Source organism: Pteropus alecto, unplaced genomic scaffold, assembly GCF_000325575.1.
Source record: "Pteropus alecto unplaced genomic scaffold, ASM32557v1 scaffold63, whole genome shotgun sequence".
Lineage (NCBI taxonomy): Eukaryota > Metazoa > Chordata > Mammalia > Chiroptera > Pteropodidae > Pteropus > Pteropus alecto.
In genome coordinates, this window is record NW_006434897.1 from 1,053,795 (window position 1) to 1,067,880 (window position 14,086).

General features: G+C 34.9%; 1 protein-coding gene across 8 annotated transcripts in view; it reads right to left on the reverse strand.

The window, feature by feature from the left end:
* Positions 1-14,086, reverse strand: part of FAM13A (family with sequence similarity 13 member A) — a 240,562-nt gene that overhangs the window by 40,172 nt on the left and 186,304 nt on the right. For all 8 annotated transcript variants that reach the window (XM_015588464.2, XM_015588465.2, XM_006910727.3 and 5 more), the window contains 3 exons: positions 12,774-12,960; positions 1,183-1,262; positions 762-804 (listed from right to left, as the gene is read on the reverse strand). In XM_015588464.2, coding sequence (XP_015443950.1) covers positions 762-804; positions 1,183-1,262; positions 12,774-12,960 — 310 coding nt within the window. The remainder of the gene's footprint in view (positions 1-761; positions 805-1,182; positions 1,263-12,773; positions 12,961-14,086) is intronic.

Here is a 14,086-nt window from a genome sequence, read left to right on the forward strand (position 1 = left end):
CGTATAATTAATATCAAGAGTCAGAATCCAAGAATAGGTTGAGAAAAGCTTTAATTCTTGCCAAAAAGAAAACTGATAAGAATGAAGGTGGAGTCAGAAGCATGTGGCAGTAGGAGATTACGTACACATACATGAATGAAAGATGAGGGTGAGCACACTGACTGGAAGCCAGAGTTGGGAGCAAGGAAACCAAATACTTGGGTCAGCACAGAGATGCCCTCAGAGGACAGGGAAACCAGGAAAGTAACTGAACTTTCAGATAAAGAAAACATGAGAGTGTTAGATATTTTTACTATGTTGTTCACTTAAAATGAGACACAAAACTCAGAAAATGAATTATATTTAATAACTCCAACTGATTTTATGTTAATTTGAAAGTTAATGAGATAATTCCTGTGAGGGATCCACTAAAACTCAGTGGCTATTTACTTCAATCACTAAAAAAATGCATAAAATTGTGGAAAATTGAACCAGTAGCTTTGGCTTTTTGTTTTGCTTTATTTTGTGAAAAGCTAAAGAGAAAGCTCCACGCTATTGAACTTTATCTTCTCAAGCAAAATAAAAGAATTTAAAAAGCAAATGAATGAAGTTCTTATGATTTCTTAGGTAATCTCTATGTCTCAGTATTTACCTTTCTAACCAATCACAGTCCTGTCACTTAATCTCATCATCCCTTATGGAAAGGCTAATAATACTTCACATGTACTCTCAGGAATATATGAATGATCTTGTCACAGTCACCTTACTTGTTAGCTACTCACCTCAAAATGCTGGTTGTGTCCACTGTCTTTCTCATTTTCTTTGCTATAAACAAAAGCAACAACACAAAACATCATAAAATGTCATTGTGTTTTATAACAATGCTTTTCATCCACTGAAATTATGATTTATTTTAAAAGTAGGCAGGGTAAATCAAATTCTTATAAAATCCAAAACCAAAAAGAAAATCCCAAAATTAATCAAAATAAAAGTAGAAATAAACATAAGTATGCTTATTTGCCTTTTATAGCACCATAATAGATATTCTAAGCATAATATTCTATTCTATTCTAAGCATACTGTTGATAAACATATAGTCCTTTAATTCTATTCCTTTTAGCTCTTTTAAATACACATTGCAGTAAGTTAAAAAAATCTATTAATGCTCTTATAAATAATGTGGGTAGAAAATTCTAAAATTACCTTTCATTGGACATCAGCTCATCATCATCATCAAGTCTAGCCCTCTCATGAGATGGAGTAGAATTAAGACTTTCCATATTCTGTAACAAAACAAACACAGTAAGAATGATAAGAACTATGCAACAGCAGACCCCCCCTTCTTTAAAAAAGAAAAATTAGATAATATGCAGATAAAACTAATTCTGGTCCTCGTATTTCTGTTTATTAAAACTAATAAACTCATGACAGTTCATTATTCACTGCTTGCATAACTAACTGTGTGTAAACTTTATCATTCCTTTAACGAAGATATCTGACAGCATGATAGAAATGGTCATTGTTCCCTATAATGTTAAGTATTAACCACATTTTAAAGCTAAACATAGCAAAACCCGGATTGCCAGAACATGAGGGTAGCATTAGAACTAGAATTGAGAAATCTGACCTTGAATATAACCAGAAATTGATGTAACATTCACTGCTTATTTGACAGATTTCAGTATATATTGCCAATATGATCTGGAATAGTATATACCTAAGCTGCACACTATCCATAAAAAGAAATGGATTTAAGAACCTTTCTTTTTACAATATTTAATGTTAATCTTTGTATTTGGTAAGACAGAAAAAAAAAAATAAACAGAAAATTTAGTTGAATGCCATGTATTTCCTACTGACCAAGAGGGCTTAATGCTTATCAGGAGGCATGTTTGTAAAGTTTTCTGACTGCCTCTGTAAATACAGCCAATGCTTTCTACATGCAATTCAGATGACTGAACACAGAATAAGTAAGGGATTCCCATGAAGGAAGATTACAAATAAGTAAACAAGTGCATATTTACACTCAGTAGATTCAAAAACATAGCTGCTTTAAAGATCTGGACCTGAATCTCACTGAATTCAAAGATTCAAATATACATTAAAAGGACATTAAGCACAATCCACCTGGCCTGGGACATCAAAATAAAGAACACATACTGTAGCAAAATGTATTCATCTACATATTTATAACCTCCCATTATGAAAAACCCTTTACAAAGTAAGTCTGACTGAGGTTCACAATAATCCCAAGAAACTGACATACATAAAAATCTCTAAAAAATAAACATATAATTAGAGTAGAAAATAAATCTTTGGCTTGGTGGGTGATGAATTATTTTCCATTTATGTTCGTTTCTTTAACTTATCTAGAATTCTTAAAGTTTAAAATGCTAGGCTCCATCAAAGAGTAGAAACAAAGGGAGACAGAATATCATTATAATTTCATAATTATAATAATTACATTGTTATTATAATGGTGGCCTCCAGTGGTGGCTCTGGAGTCAGAATGTTTGGGTTGAATTCTAGCTTCATCATTTACCAATTGTATGACCCTACTTGACCACAATTTCCTTATCTGAAAAGTGGAGATAGCAACAATACTTATCATAGTGTGGTCATGAAGATTAAATATGAGAATACATGTAAAGTACTAGAATACTACCTGGTACATTTAATGAATATTAGTTGTTGTTGATGTTATTATTTCTAAAATTATGAAATCCCCAAGTTAACTATTTTACAACTATCTGTCCACAGTTAAGACAATGTCCCAGGAACTGGAAAGGCAGTGTTTGTGTCTGCCATTACTGAACACTGATTTGCATGCTTAGATAATCTGCACAGTTAGATAATTTTAGAATAAATCTGAGAAATAAAAATATTATGACAACAATTATATTCAGTTTTATACCTGTAAGGTTTGAGTTAGAAGAGGCCTCTTTAAAATGGCTCTCATTAAACCAAAGCAGAATCGCTCTTATTACCTCAATGTGATTTTCTTGAAAAAAAAAAAAAAACAAAAAAAAACAGATCAATCTAAGACAAAGAACCTTTGTCCTCATTGGTAATCTTCAATGGATTATCAAAATCTTCAGTGTAAGATCTAGTGCAGTAATATGAGGTTTTCCTAAAGTTGTGAAACATGAATTCTTAGGAAAAGCACAATCTTTTACCTTCGAATCATTTTAAAACAGCATCAACGAAATACATTTATAATTATATGCAAATTACTATTTCAAAAGACATAAAAAAATCTTCAAATTAAGGCTAAGAAACATTCAGAAAGAGAAGAGAAAATAAACTATAATAGCATCCCATAAATTTAAAGATATTTCAGCCAGAAGATGTTAGATGACTGATTTTTCCCTTAAACAGAAGAAACCAGGATATAATTAATATAGGTTTTGAGAATTACAGAAAAAGATAGTTATGGTATACAATAGAAGGCTTTGCAAAAAGCAGTTGTAAAATGTGAGAAAGTTTAGCTAATCTCAAGGGTTAAAACAATTAAGTAGTAACTTCTGCCACTCCCTCCCCCAATCCGCCTTTAAAAAAATGTTTGATCCACATGTTTAAGAACTCTCCAAGGAACTGAGTTTTTATAGATGCAACTGACAAAGGGTGACTTTCAATATTTTTCACTATTTCTCTCTAAAGCTTTATAATAATTCCAATTTTTCACGTTGTCCGTACACTTGAGACTGTTGAATATTTATGGTCTGCTTTCACTAATGCAGCATGCAAGTACACAGGGTCCTTTGCTAAGGCAGTCAAGTTGCCCTACACCTTCTGGAAACAGGAACATGAGAAGAATGTGTTACAATTGGCAACCTACCCTCATTTTTTCAGAAGGAGACAAACAAGGGTAGTAAAGATCTAGGAGTACAGTAACTAATGTACTTATTTTCACAGGTGTGAAACATTTTATAAATTATAACTTCTACCCTTTGCCTAAGGTTTAGGGAGGGAAGATTAAAATAAATAGATCAGCAATTCTCTCACTTCACTGAGATGGGCGAAGGGGAAAATGGAATGTAAGGTCAAAATAATGGCTATTTATGGAATGTAAGGTCAAAATAACGGCTATTTAATATCAAATGCTTTCATTATATAAGAATTATGCTACTGAACTTTCGAATGTTTTGTAGTTGTTAAGAATACTTGTCTTTTGAGAAAATACTGGCTCAATGCCTTTTGAAGGTTTTCAATTGTTTTATAACCAAATCATTTCTCTAGGTATGGTAAGAGTAGTTCATTAATGTTTTCATTAATTAAAGGTTGATGTAATAGAATTATTATAAAAATGTTTTACTGCATTAACTTTTAATTAGTCTTCTAAAGTTAGAATCTTTAAAACAGGTAATTTTAAGAAATAGCAAAGAACAGATTATGACTTTAAATATAATGTAATGAAATTGCTTCTTGAATAACATTAAAAAACAGATAAAGCCTGTTTATAACTCATAAAATTCTGAATCATATAAATCCTACCAGTGACTTTCAAAACACACAGATTTGTGATATAATTTATTTGGACAATTTTGGGGTATCAGAAGGAACCGAATTTTAAGAACCACCTTCCTCAATTATAAAACTTCAAATCTAAAAAAAAAAAACAAAAAAACCTTGAAAAATTAGCTTTAGACTGTGGAATTTATTTTAAATTCTTTCCCTGGGCCCCCTCTCTGTTTTGGCATTGAAAGCTAGGCTCAAAACCTGTTTGACTACTGAAGCACTTGAAAATACTTGGAGTGAAAACAAATTCGTCTTCTAAAAGTATAAAATGCTGACAAAGCCTTTATAGAGGACGCCAAAAAAAAAAATAAAAAAAGCCTCCTCTCAATATACAAATAGCTAAGTCTGAAGGCTACATGAAATGCTGATAGTCAAAACAGGCTCATTATTCTAACCTTGAGCTCTAAGGAGAGGAGACTATTTGATATATTCTCATTAACAAACGACTAATGGCAGATTTGAATTTTTTGTACCCTTTTGGAAATTTTATGTTTTACTGCTTAAAACTGTATAAATTGATCCATAGTCAAAAGAACTACTGGTACTGTAAGAGGATGTCTATGGAAGAGCTTGCTAGCTGTCCACCCAAATTCATTCTATTTTCCTTCCACAGCAATGAAGCACCCACATGCCCAGCAATAATGCATTTCCTGGCTCCTCTTGCAATGAGATATAGACATGTGACTAACTTCTCTCCAACAAGATGTGAGAAGTGTTATGTGTGGCTTGGTCAATAAACTGCCACACCAGGTACATTCCTCAACAGTTTATTCTCTTTTAGTGAGCTGGAATGGAGAAGAAAACCCCCCGAGTACCCTGGACGCTACTTGCTGAAGATGACAAAGAGACAACTGGCCTGGATCCCTGAAAAATTGTGTGGAGCAAGTCCTCTCTGCTCCTCTCCCTAGCCCCACATGCCTGCTTTACAGTGTCATGGGAGAAAGAACTTTTACTGTGCTCAGGACATTGTATTTTGGGTCTTTTTGTTACACAAGTTATCCTGAACAATATGGCAACCATTCATTCACTCTTCCCCCACCCACTCCAACATATTTTTATAGAGTGCCGAACTATAATGGGCATGGGGGTACAATGATGAATGGTAAACCAGACAGACATCTGTTTTTGCTGTCATGACTTTTGTTTCTGCTCCAACTGTAGTTTGTTACACTGTTTATATTACATTCATTTCTATCTGAATACTAATGTTAAACATTATTTGACAAAACATAAAATTCAAGGTCAGCACACTCATTCCTTACTCAATAGTATGCAAAGGAAATGAATCCTAGACGTATGTATGAACATAGTGAGATTCAAAACCTAAAATTGTATTTATTAACTTTTCTTAGATGAAAGGTAGGTTGTTAGAACATAAGGACAGACCTTTGGTGTTACACAAAGGAGGCAACGAGACAAAACTGTTTTAAGTTTCTAATGAAATGGTCTTTGAATCAAGGTAATTTACAACCAAACTCCTCCTCTGGGTGACAGGGTCCCATCCCCTGCCAATTACTCAAGAACAATGATCCTTCAATGGATCCCTTTCTCTTACATCATTTCCCCCTCTACGGCTTAATTTATACCAATACTCTGTATTATCACCACCTTTTAAATAACTTCCCTTAATCTTGCATTGTCTCCAGCCACTACCTCATTTTTCTTTACTCCCATAGATCAAAATCTGTTCAAAGATTTTCCATAATTGTAGTATCCAAATCATTTCCTCCTATACTCTCTTGAACCTACCTAACTAGGCTTTTCCTTCCTTTTCTCACCCAAATAGCTCCCATCAAGGTAGATGTGGGTTAGTTAGTGAAATTATCACTCACTCACTATTCCAATTTCTTGATTTTTTTTTTTTATTTTCTCGGGACTCAAATCCAAGAAGGCTATCACTCCCATATTATACTGGAAATTGCTAGCTGCTCCTTAATCTTTTTCATTAATACCCTCTCTTCTGCCCACCCTCTAAATGTTCGTATGTCCCAGGACACAGTCTTTTGACCTCTTCATTTTGCTCATTCCCTAGATGTTGGCTCAGCCTGTCTAAAGGCTTTAAATACCAACTGTGTGCCAAAAACTTTGAAATTTATATAATTTCTCCCTGAACTCCAGGTTCATATACCTAACTGCCTACTTGACCTCTTTACTAATAAACATCTCAAACTGCATGTAGCCAAATGGAACTTCTTATATTCCTCCTTCATTTACCCCTCCAACAGTTTTATCCATTTTAGTAAACAGCACTCCATCCTTCTACCTACTCCAGAAGTCATCCAGTACCTCCTCTTTCTTCACATCCCATATCCAATTCATTAGACAACCCTCTTGGTTCTATTTTGAAATATGTCCACAGTATCTGACTACTTCTTACCATCTTCACTGCTATCATCCTGGCCTAAATCAATATTCTCTTGCTTAGATTATGTCGTTATTTTGTTTTAGTTTTTGTTCATCCTTCACCACTCCTGGGGTATTCTTAACACAGTTGCCAGAATGATCCTTTCAAAAGGGGCTTCAGAAAATGACTTTCTCTCCCTTAATCCTCCTCATCTCACTCAACATAAATGCCAAAGACCTAACAATGGCTAGAAAGCCTTAAGTGACCAGGACCCTTGCTACGGCTCTGACCTCATCTCCTACAATACTCCTCCCTAGACTCTGTTCCACCCACAGCAGCCTCCTGCTTATCCTAAAAAGGCTAAACCTGCTGCCCCTCTGCCTGGATAGTCGCTCCCCAGATATCTTGATGGCTCACCCCTCACCCCCTCCAGGTCCCTGCACAAGCATCTTTCTCAGTGAGGCCTGACATGAGGACTCCAATCTCTACAACATCAATCCTTAATCTCCCACCGCTTCCTATTTTATTTGCCTAGCTTCATTGCTCTCCACAACATGTACTGCCATCTGACTATATATTTACTTATTTCTTATCTGTCCTATCCTTTGAGAGTGTCTACTCCAGGAAGGTGGAGTGTGTCCTTTTGATCACCATTGTGTCCCTAGTGCCTGAAATAGTGCTTGTCATGTAGTTTACTGTTGTATGATTGAAGGAATGAATGATTTTAAATATGTGATTTACATTATTGACAACACTCAGAGAATCATTGTCAAGTAGTTTTGACATGATGATCTGATGAAATCAGACGGGTAACTTGAGTGAAAAAGAGATCAAAGAGAAAAAGATAAGTTTGGTTTCAACATGTTGACTTTGAAGTACTTTCTAAGGTGACCTGCAGAGAGCATCAATTAAATGTTGATTTGGAAGTCTTTTATAGAGAGGTAACATTTGGTATCATGGAAGAGGAGACGCTCTCAGATAAAAGAGATATGAGAGAAGAGATATGAGATGAAAAAGAGATATGAGACAGAAATGTACGTAACATTTATATCCAAACATGCTCTGTGGAAAATTAGCCAGTGAAAGGTACAGCAAGGTAGAAAATAGTCATCGTGGTACGAGGACAAGGAGAGGTCACCATCATAGAGGCCAAGGGAGAAAGAGTTCTGAGAAAAAGGGACAAAGTTTCAAGCACCACAAGGACTTAGAGAGGCCAAGGATCGAGCAGACATAGCACAAGGGTCTTAAAAGGCCAGTTCCAAACACAGGTCCAACCAATGACATGGAGAAAGCAGTTTATTCAGAGAAGTGGGGTTAAAATCTGGACCTCAAGGGTTGATGAGCAAGTATGAAAAAACTAGAACTAATAAGTACAGACTGTTCAAAATATCTGATAAAATGAAGGAGATTGGACATCAGAGCAGAGGGAACAGAAAGGAATTTAAATATGTACTATTTTCAGTTTTTTCTCTTTTTTAACACATCTTACTGCATTTAAATCTCACAAAAACCCACAATGAGGTATTAATATCCCAGATTTTACAGATGAAGTAACTGAGGCTAAATACCATGCCTGCTTGCCATAGCTATTAAGTGATAAACCTGGAACTGAAATTCAGCTCTGACTGCAAGACGTATGCTCCTTTTCTGAACCTTGAGTGCAATTTCAGAGGGTGTACGTGACATCAAATGGAAGTTGTTTATGAATAAAAGAGCTACTAAACCACGTTTTTGTTTTTTATATGTTAAATGTAATGCTTATTATAGAATTAGTGTGATCACACAGAGAATATTTGGAAAACAGAGGACGGAGTAACAATTGCCTCTTGTATTACCACCACCACCATGATATAATCATACAATCATTTTTAGATAAATTTTTTTCAGTCTTTTTTCCCTAGGAATAAATATTTTTATATATGTTTGTAAACATATATAAATATATATACATACATATATCTATATAAATTCATGCACTTAGATATTGCTTCACGACCTACTTTTAATATTGAGGGAGAGTATAATGGAATCCCTCACCATTGATGTGTGATCTTGAACAAGTTATTTATCTTTTGTGCCTCATGATTATAATAAATAATAATAATAACAATAGCTACCTAATGGATTATACATCTTGTTAAGTATTTTCTAGTTTATTACATAGTCTTCAGAACCATAATTTTAATTGTTGAATTAAACTTAATATTTTATTAAATAGTCATACAAATGTTACTTCTCTGGTCTCTTCTGAACATTTCAATTGCTTCTAGTTTTCCATGATTATAGACGCACTTGTAGTGAGCAAATTAATATTTATGGTCTTTTTCATATAAATAAAGTAGAACTAAGTGGCAGAGATAGAATTATCGGATAAATTGCATGACTGAGTTATGGCTTTTAATTCAAACTGTTAAACTGTGCCCTAGTAAATCTTTAGAGATAGAGACTTTCTAGGCCAACAGAAATGAGTCAATGGAGAGAAAGCAATGAAAAGCATGTGTATGTGTATGTCTGACCACATACATGGGGGTGGGGTGGGGAGATGGATGTAGAAACTAGAATTTCCAAAGATACTTCTTAACCTTAGAGGTTAACATTAGAATTTAGAAAAGCTACTTTATCATTTAAGCAAGTAAGAAAATGTAATGAGTGGAGACCTAGAGAAATTTTGAAGCAGGACCGAGGTAAGTTGCTCAAACGCAAGCTGGCTGTCTTAGCTCTTCCAAGTAAATAAGGGAACAAGGGAGACTAATGTGCACAGGCATGAGCTAGGCATTTAAGGAGAGAAGGACAGGCTGGAATGGTGGTAATAATTAGAGATAAGGCGGCGTACTCTAATGCCACTTACTATCACTAACTTCTGGGCTCTGAATTATCTGTAGTCCCTTGGTCTCTGCTGGTCACGACAACCTCAAGAAGTGAAAGGACAAAGGGGAAATTTCCCACTTTAGAGATTACAAATTTGCAAGATGCTTTTTTAGGTCTACAGCAGATTCTTTTCTTTGGCTGTGTTGTGGGCTGGTGACATCACTGTGAAATTATTACTCACTCTCTTCAGCTACTCTCCTCTCATTTTCTCTAGAAAATGGCTTTTCGTCTCATTTCCCCACCAAAACTGCCCTTATTATGTGATCTCCAGTTTGCTAATTCTCATGGTCAAACTCAGTCTTCTACTTAATCAATCATCCACTCTTCAACTCAAGATACTTGGTTCACTTGGCTTCCAAGACAGCGAATTCACTTCATTCCCTTCTGCTTTGCTGGTTTCTCCTTAAGTCTTTTCTACTGGTATCTTTTTTAAAATTAAATTTATTGTGGTGACATCGGTTAATAAAATTATATAAGTTTCAAGTGTACAATTCTATAACTCATCATTTGCATATTGCATTGTGCGTTCACCACCCCAAGTCACTGGTATGTTTTCATCTCTAAATGTAGATGTGCCTTAAGGCAGTGGTCCCCAACTGTTTTGGCACCAGGGACCGGTGCTCCTATGAGAACCTAATGCCTGATGATCTGAGGTGGAGCTGAGGTAGTGATGCTAGCGCTGGGGAGTGGCTGCAAATACAGATGAAGCTTGGCTCATTGGCCTGCTGCTTACCTCCTGCTGTGCAGACTGGTTCCTAACAGGTTACAACAGGTACTGGTCTGCATCCCAGAGGCTGGGGACCCCTTCCTTAAGGCTTACAGTCCCTGAGGCCACATCTCTTTTCTGCTCATACTTGCTCCCCTTGGTTATCTCATTAAGTATACTAGCTTTAAACACCCTCTATATGCTGATGACTTCCACATTTTATCTCCAGCCAAGATATCCTCCCTAAGCTCTAGGCCCAGAAATCCAGTTGCCTCCCTGATATCTCCTTTTAGGTATCTGATGGGCAGTTCTATCTTAATATGTCCAAAACCAAACCTATGATATTGTCCCCAAAACTTGTCTTCGCCTACTCAGTTAATTGGCAACATAAATCTTCTATTTGCTCAGGCCAAAAACCTTGTCTTTGACTTCTCTTATTTTCATATCACAGGTAATATCAGGAAATTCTGTCAATTCTACCTTCGAATATATTCAGAACCCACCTACTACCTCATGATTACTGCAACACACCACTCCAGAAGGAACCATTCAAGTTTTAGTCGATGTGAATAGTGCCCCCTGGAGTGGTGCACTGTACAGCCTGCAAGGCTGTCTCTAGTATCCCTTGACTTCAAACCATCATCACTGCAGTAGCTTCCTAACTGGTTTCCCTGCTTCTCCCCTTGCCTGCTTTACCGTTCATTCTCAACATAGTAGTCAAACCAAATTTCAGTGTCAGATCACCATTCTACCTAGACCATTCAAATGGATTCTGATCTCACCCGGAGGAAAGGCATATCATGATCCATGAGGGGCCCCCTCTTCCCCACCATCTCTTTCACTTTGCTCACTCTCTTCTTGACATAATCATGTCTTTGTTTTCTTGAGCATTCCAGATAAGTTATTGCCTCAAGGCCTTTGCATCTGCTATTATAGTTGGCTTGTTTCCTTACTTCCTCTAGGTATTTATGCTCAAATGTCAAATTTTGGGGAGGTCTTCTCTGGCTACTCTATTTAAAATTGTAGCCCCTGGTCCCTCACGATGCCTGTTCCCATTTCTGCTTTTTTTTTCTTTCTAGTGATTATCACTAATATGTCCTATGTTTTGTTTGTTTTACTTGATTATTGCCTGTTTTCTCTAATAGAATGCAAGCTCCACAAGAGCAACAGCTTTTGCCTGTTTTTCTCCCTGCTGTATCCCTAGGAGCTGAAATAGTTTTTCAAACTTTAAAAACAAATGTTTAGTCAGGGTGCAAAGAACTTGAAATGGAGTAGAAAAGATTTTGAAGGAGAGTTGGGGAAAGTAAAATTAGGGGGATTAAAAATAAGTGGGATGTTGAGATGAACAACTTAACTCTTGGGATGCAGTCTGAATACTAATCATTGTTATATTCCTGGCTTTTTGCTTTGTGGTTATCTATGAAGATTCAATTTAAAAATTAATGGATTATGAGAGTTAGGAAAGATCTGAGAGAACACCCTCACATTACAGAGGAGGAATGTTTTTCCTCTGTCTAAATTGTGTTGGCAAGGTTTTAAATTATTCATTGCAACAAAGACATGGTCCACTTAGCTCACTTATGTTAACATGTGACATGCACAATCCTGGAATGCGGAAACTGGCAACTAAGTTGGGGGCAAATCCTTTACATAAAAAAATCCAAAATGAAATTAAGCTCTCCCGTTGAAATGTCTGAGGTAACTGTGTAGGAGATTAATTTTTCTGTGTTTCTGATTAATTTGGAAGAAAATACTTGATAGAATATAGATTTGAAAATAAATTCTGAACACAGATTTCTAAACACAAAGATAGTTGATCCTGTTTCCCTTTGTATTTTTCTTTGACCTCGTTTTAAGTTCATTCATCAAAAATTGTTTTCTACATATTCATAAGAACAAATGGAATGGGGGAAAACAAGGAAAAATGCGAATTACTGGCAATTTTGTTCCAAAAATAAAATTAAAAAATAATCAAAAGAATGAGACAAAATTCAGACCGACTTCTATAGTAAGGAAATTAAGGTGTGTGCTGTCTCTGATTCCTTTGGCAGAATGTAATCCCTCTCTATTATAATCAAGGCTTTTTATATCAGACCGACTTATATAGTAAGGAAATTAAGGTGTGTGCTGTCTCTGGTTCCTTTGGCAGAATGTAATCCCTCTCAGCCTTGATTTTTATATTTATTAAAAAAATACAAATGTGTATACTTAGTAGCTCTAAGATCTCTTTCAGAACTCATATTTTATAATTCTGTGAAACTTAAGATTAAAATTTTTTATTTTTTACAAAGCAAGGAAAAAAGATGTGATATTTTCTAAATGTCTACAAGTAAAAATTTTATAAAATTATTCACTTACCACAAGACCATCTTGATTTTCATTAAGCTCAGAAAGTTTGGAACTGGATTTCTGACGTTTAGGTTTGCCTCTTTCTCCAATATAACCGGAAGTATTTTCATGTAATTTTTCCTCTTCCTGAGCATTCAAAATACAATCATCAAGGTTGGTGAACCCAGAAGGAATATTTTCTTTGTTGAAAAGTCCCCTTGAATTGAAAAAAAAAAAAATTGGCTTAATTTTATTTTAAAAGGTAAAAGGACATTCTAATGACACTGCCGCTACATCACATAGGATGTCAGAAGAGTGCCTAGAAATTTTGGTTTGCATTTTTGATCAAAATGTGCAGAGTGCCACTCGTAAGACCTCTTGGTGCTAATTCAATGTCATTAAAAGAGAAATTATTCCTAGAGGCAAACTGGCAAGAGTTGTGTTTCTACCAATGAACAGCTTTTGCATTTGTACCAAAAGTAATTTGTAGTCAAACAGAGAGGCCAGTGCAAACTAACAAAAATAATTGCCCATTAGTCAAAGATTATACACACATACACACACAAATATATCTTATAGATATATAGAGAAAATCTGAAAAGAAAATATGCTGATATATCTCTAGAATAGGACATATTGATTTCCCCAAATGATAAAGACATTTTGGTATAGTAGAACCGAATTAATGTCTAAATCTGTGTTAGATAATCTTGGCAGAAATAATAAAAACTATGGAATATAAAGCATTTTAACTGAAATATGAATTTTTTACTTCCTAGTACAAGGAGTTCCAGGAAGTAAGCATATAACTGGAGGTCCTTCATGACTTAGTTTTAAAAGTAGATAGGAATGTCATAATTATAGAATCCATTATTTTCTTGAAACAGTTTAAGTATTTTAAACATTCCCTTTTAAGAGTTTTCCATAAAATTAAATTACTTAGCAAAATGTTTATCTTTCACTACATCACAGAACAAATGAAACCATCAGTGCAGCACCATGGCTTGGTAAGAGACGAATGAAATTTACTCTTCTCCATGGTATGAGCCTAAAGGCACCTACTAAACACCTAAAGCTATACCTTGGAATAAATAAGCTCTAAAGAGTAAAAATAGATGACAGTTATACTGTCTTTGGTGATTTTTATTTATATATTTATTTATTTTTTGTAGTTCTCTTGTTTTTCCAATTCATTTATTTATTTTTTAATGGTGACATTGGTTAACAAAATCCAATAAGTTTCATCTTTGGTGATTTTTAATACACCATTTTAAATTTATTCTTATTTTATATAACTTTTAACATAAAAATATATAAATTTAGTAAAATTATATAAAAGATAT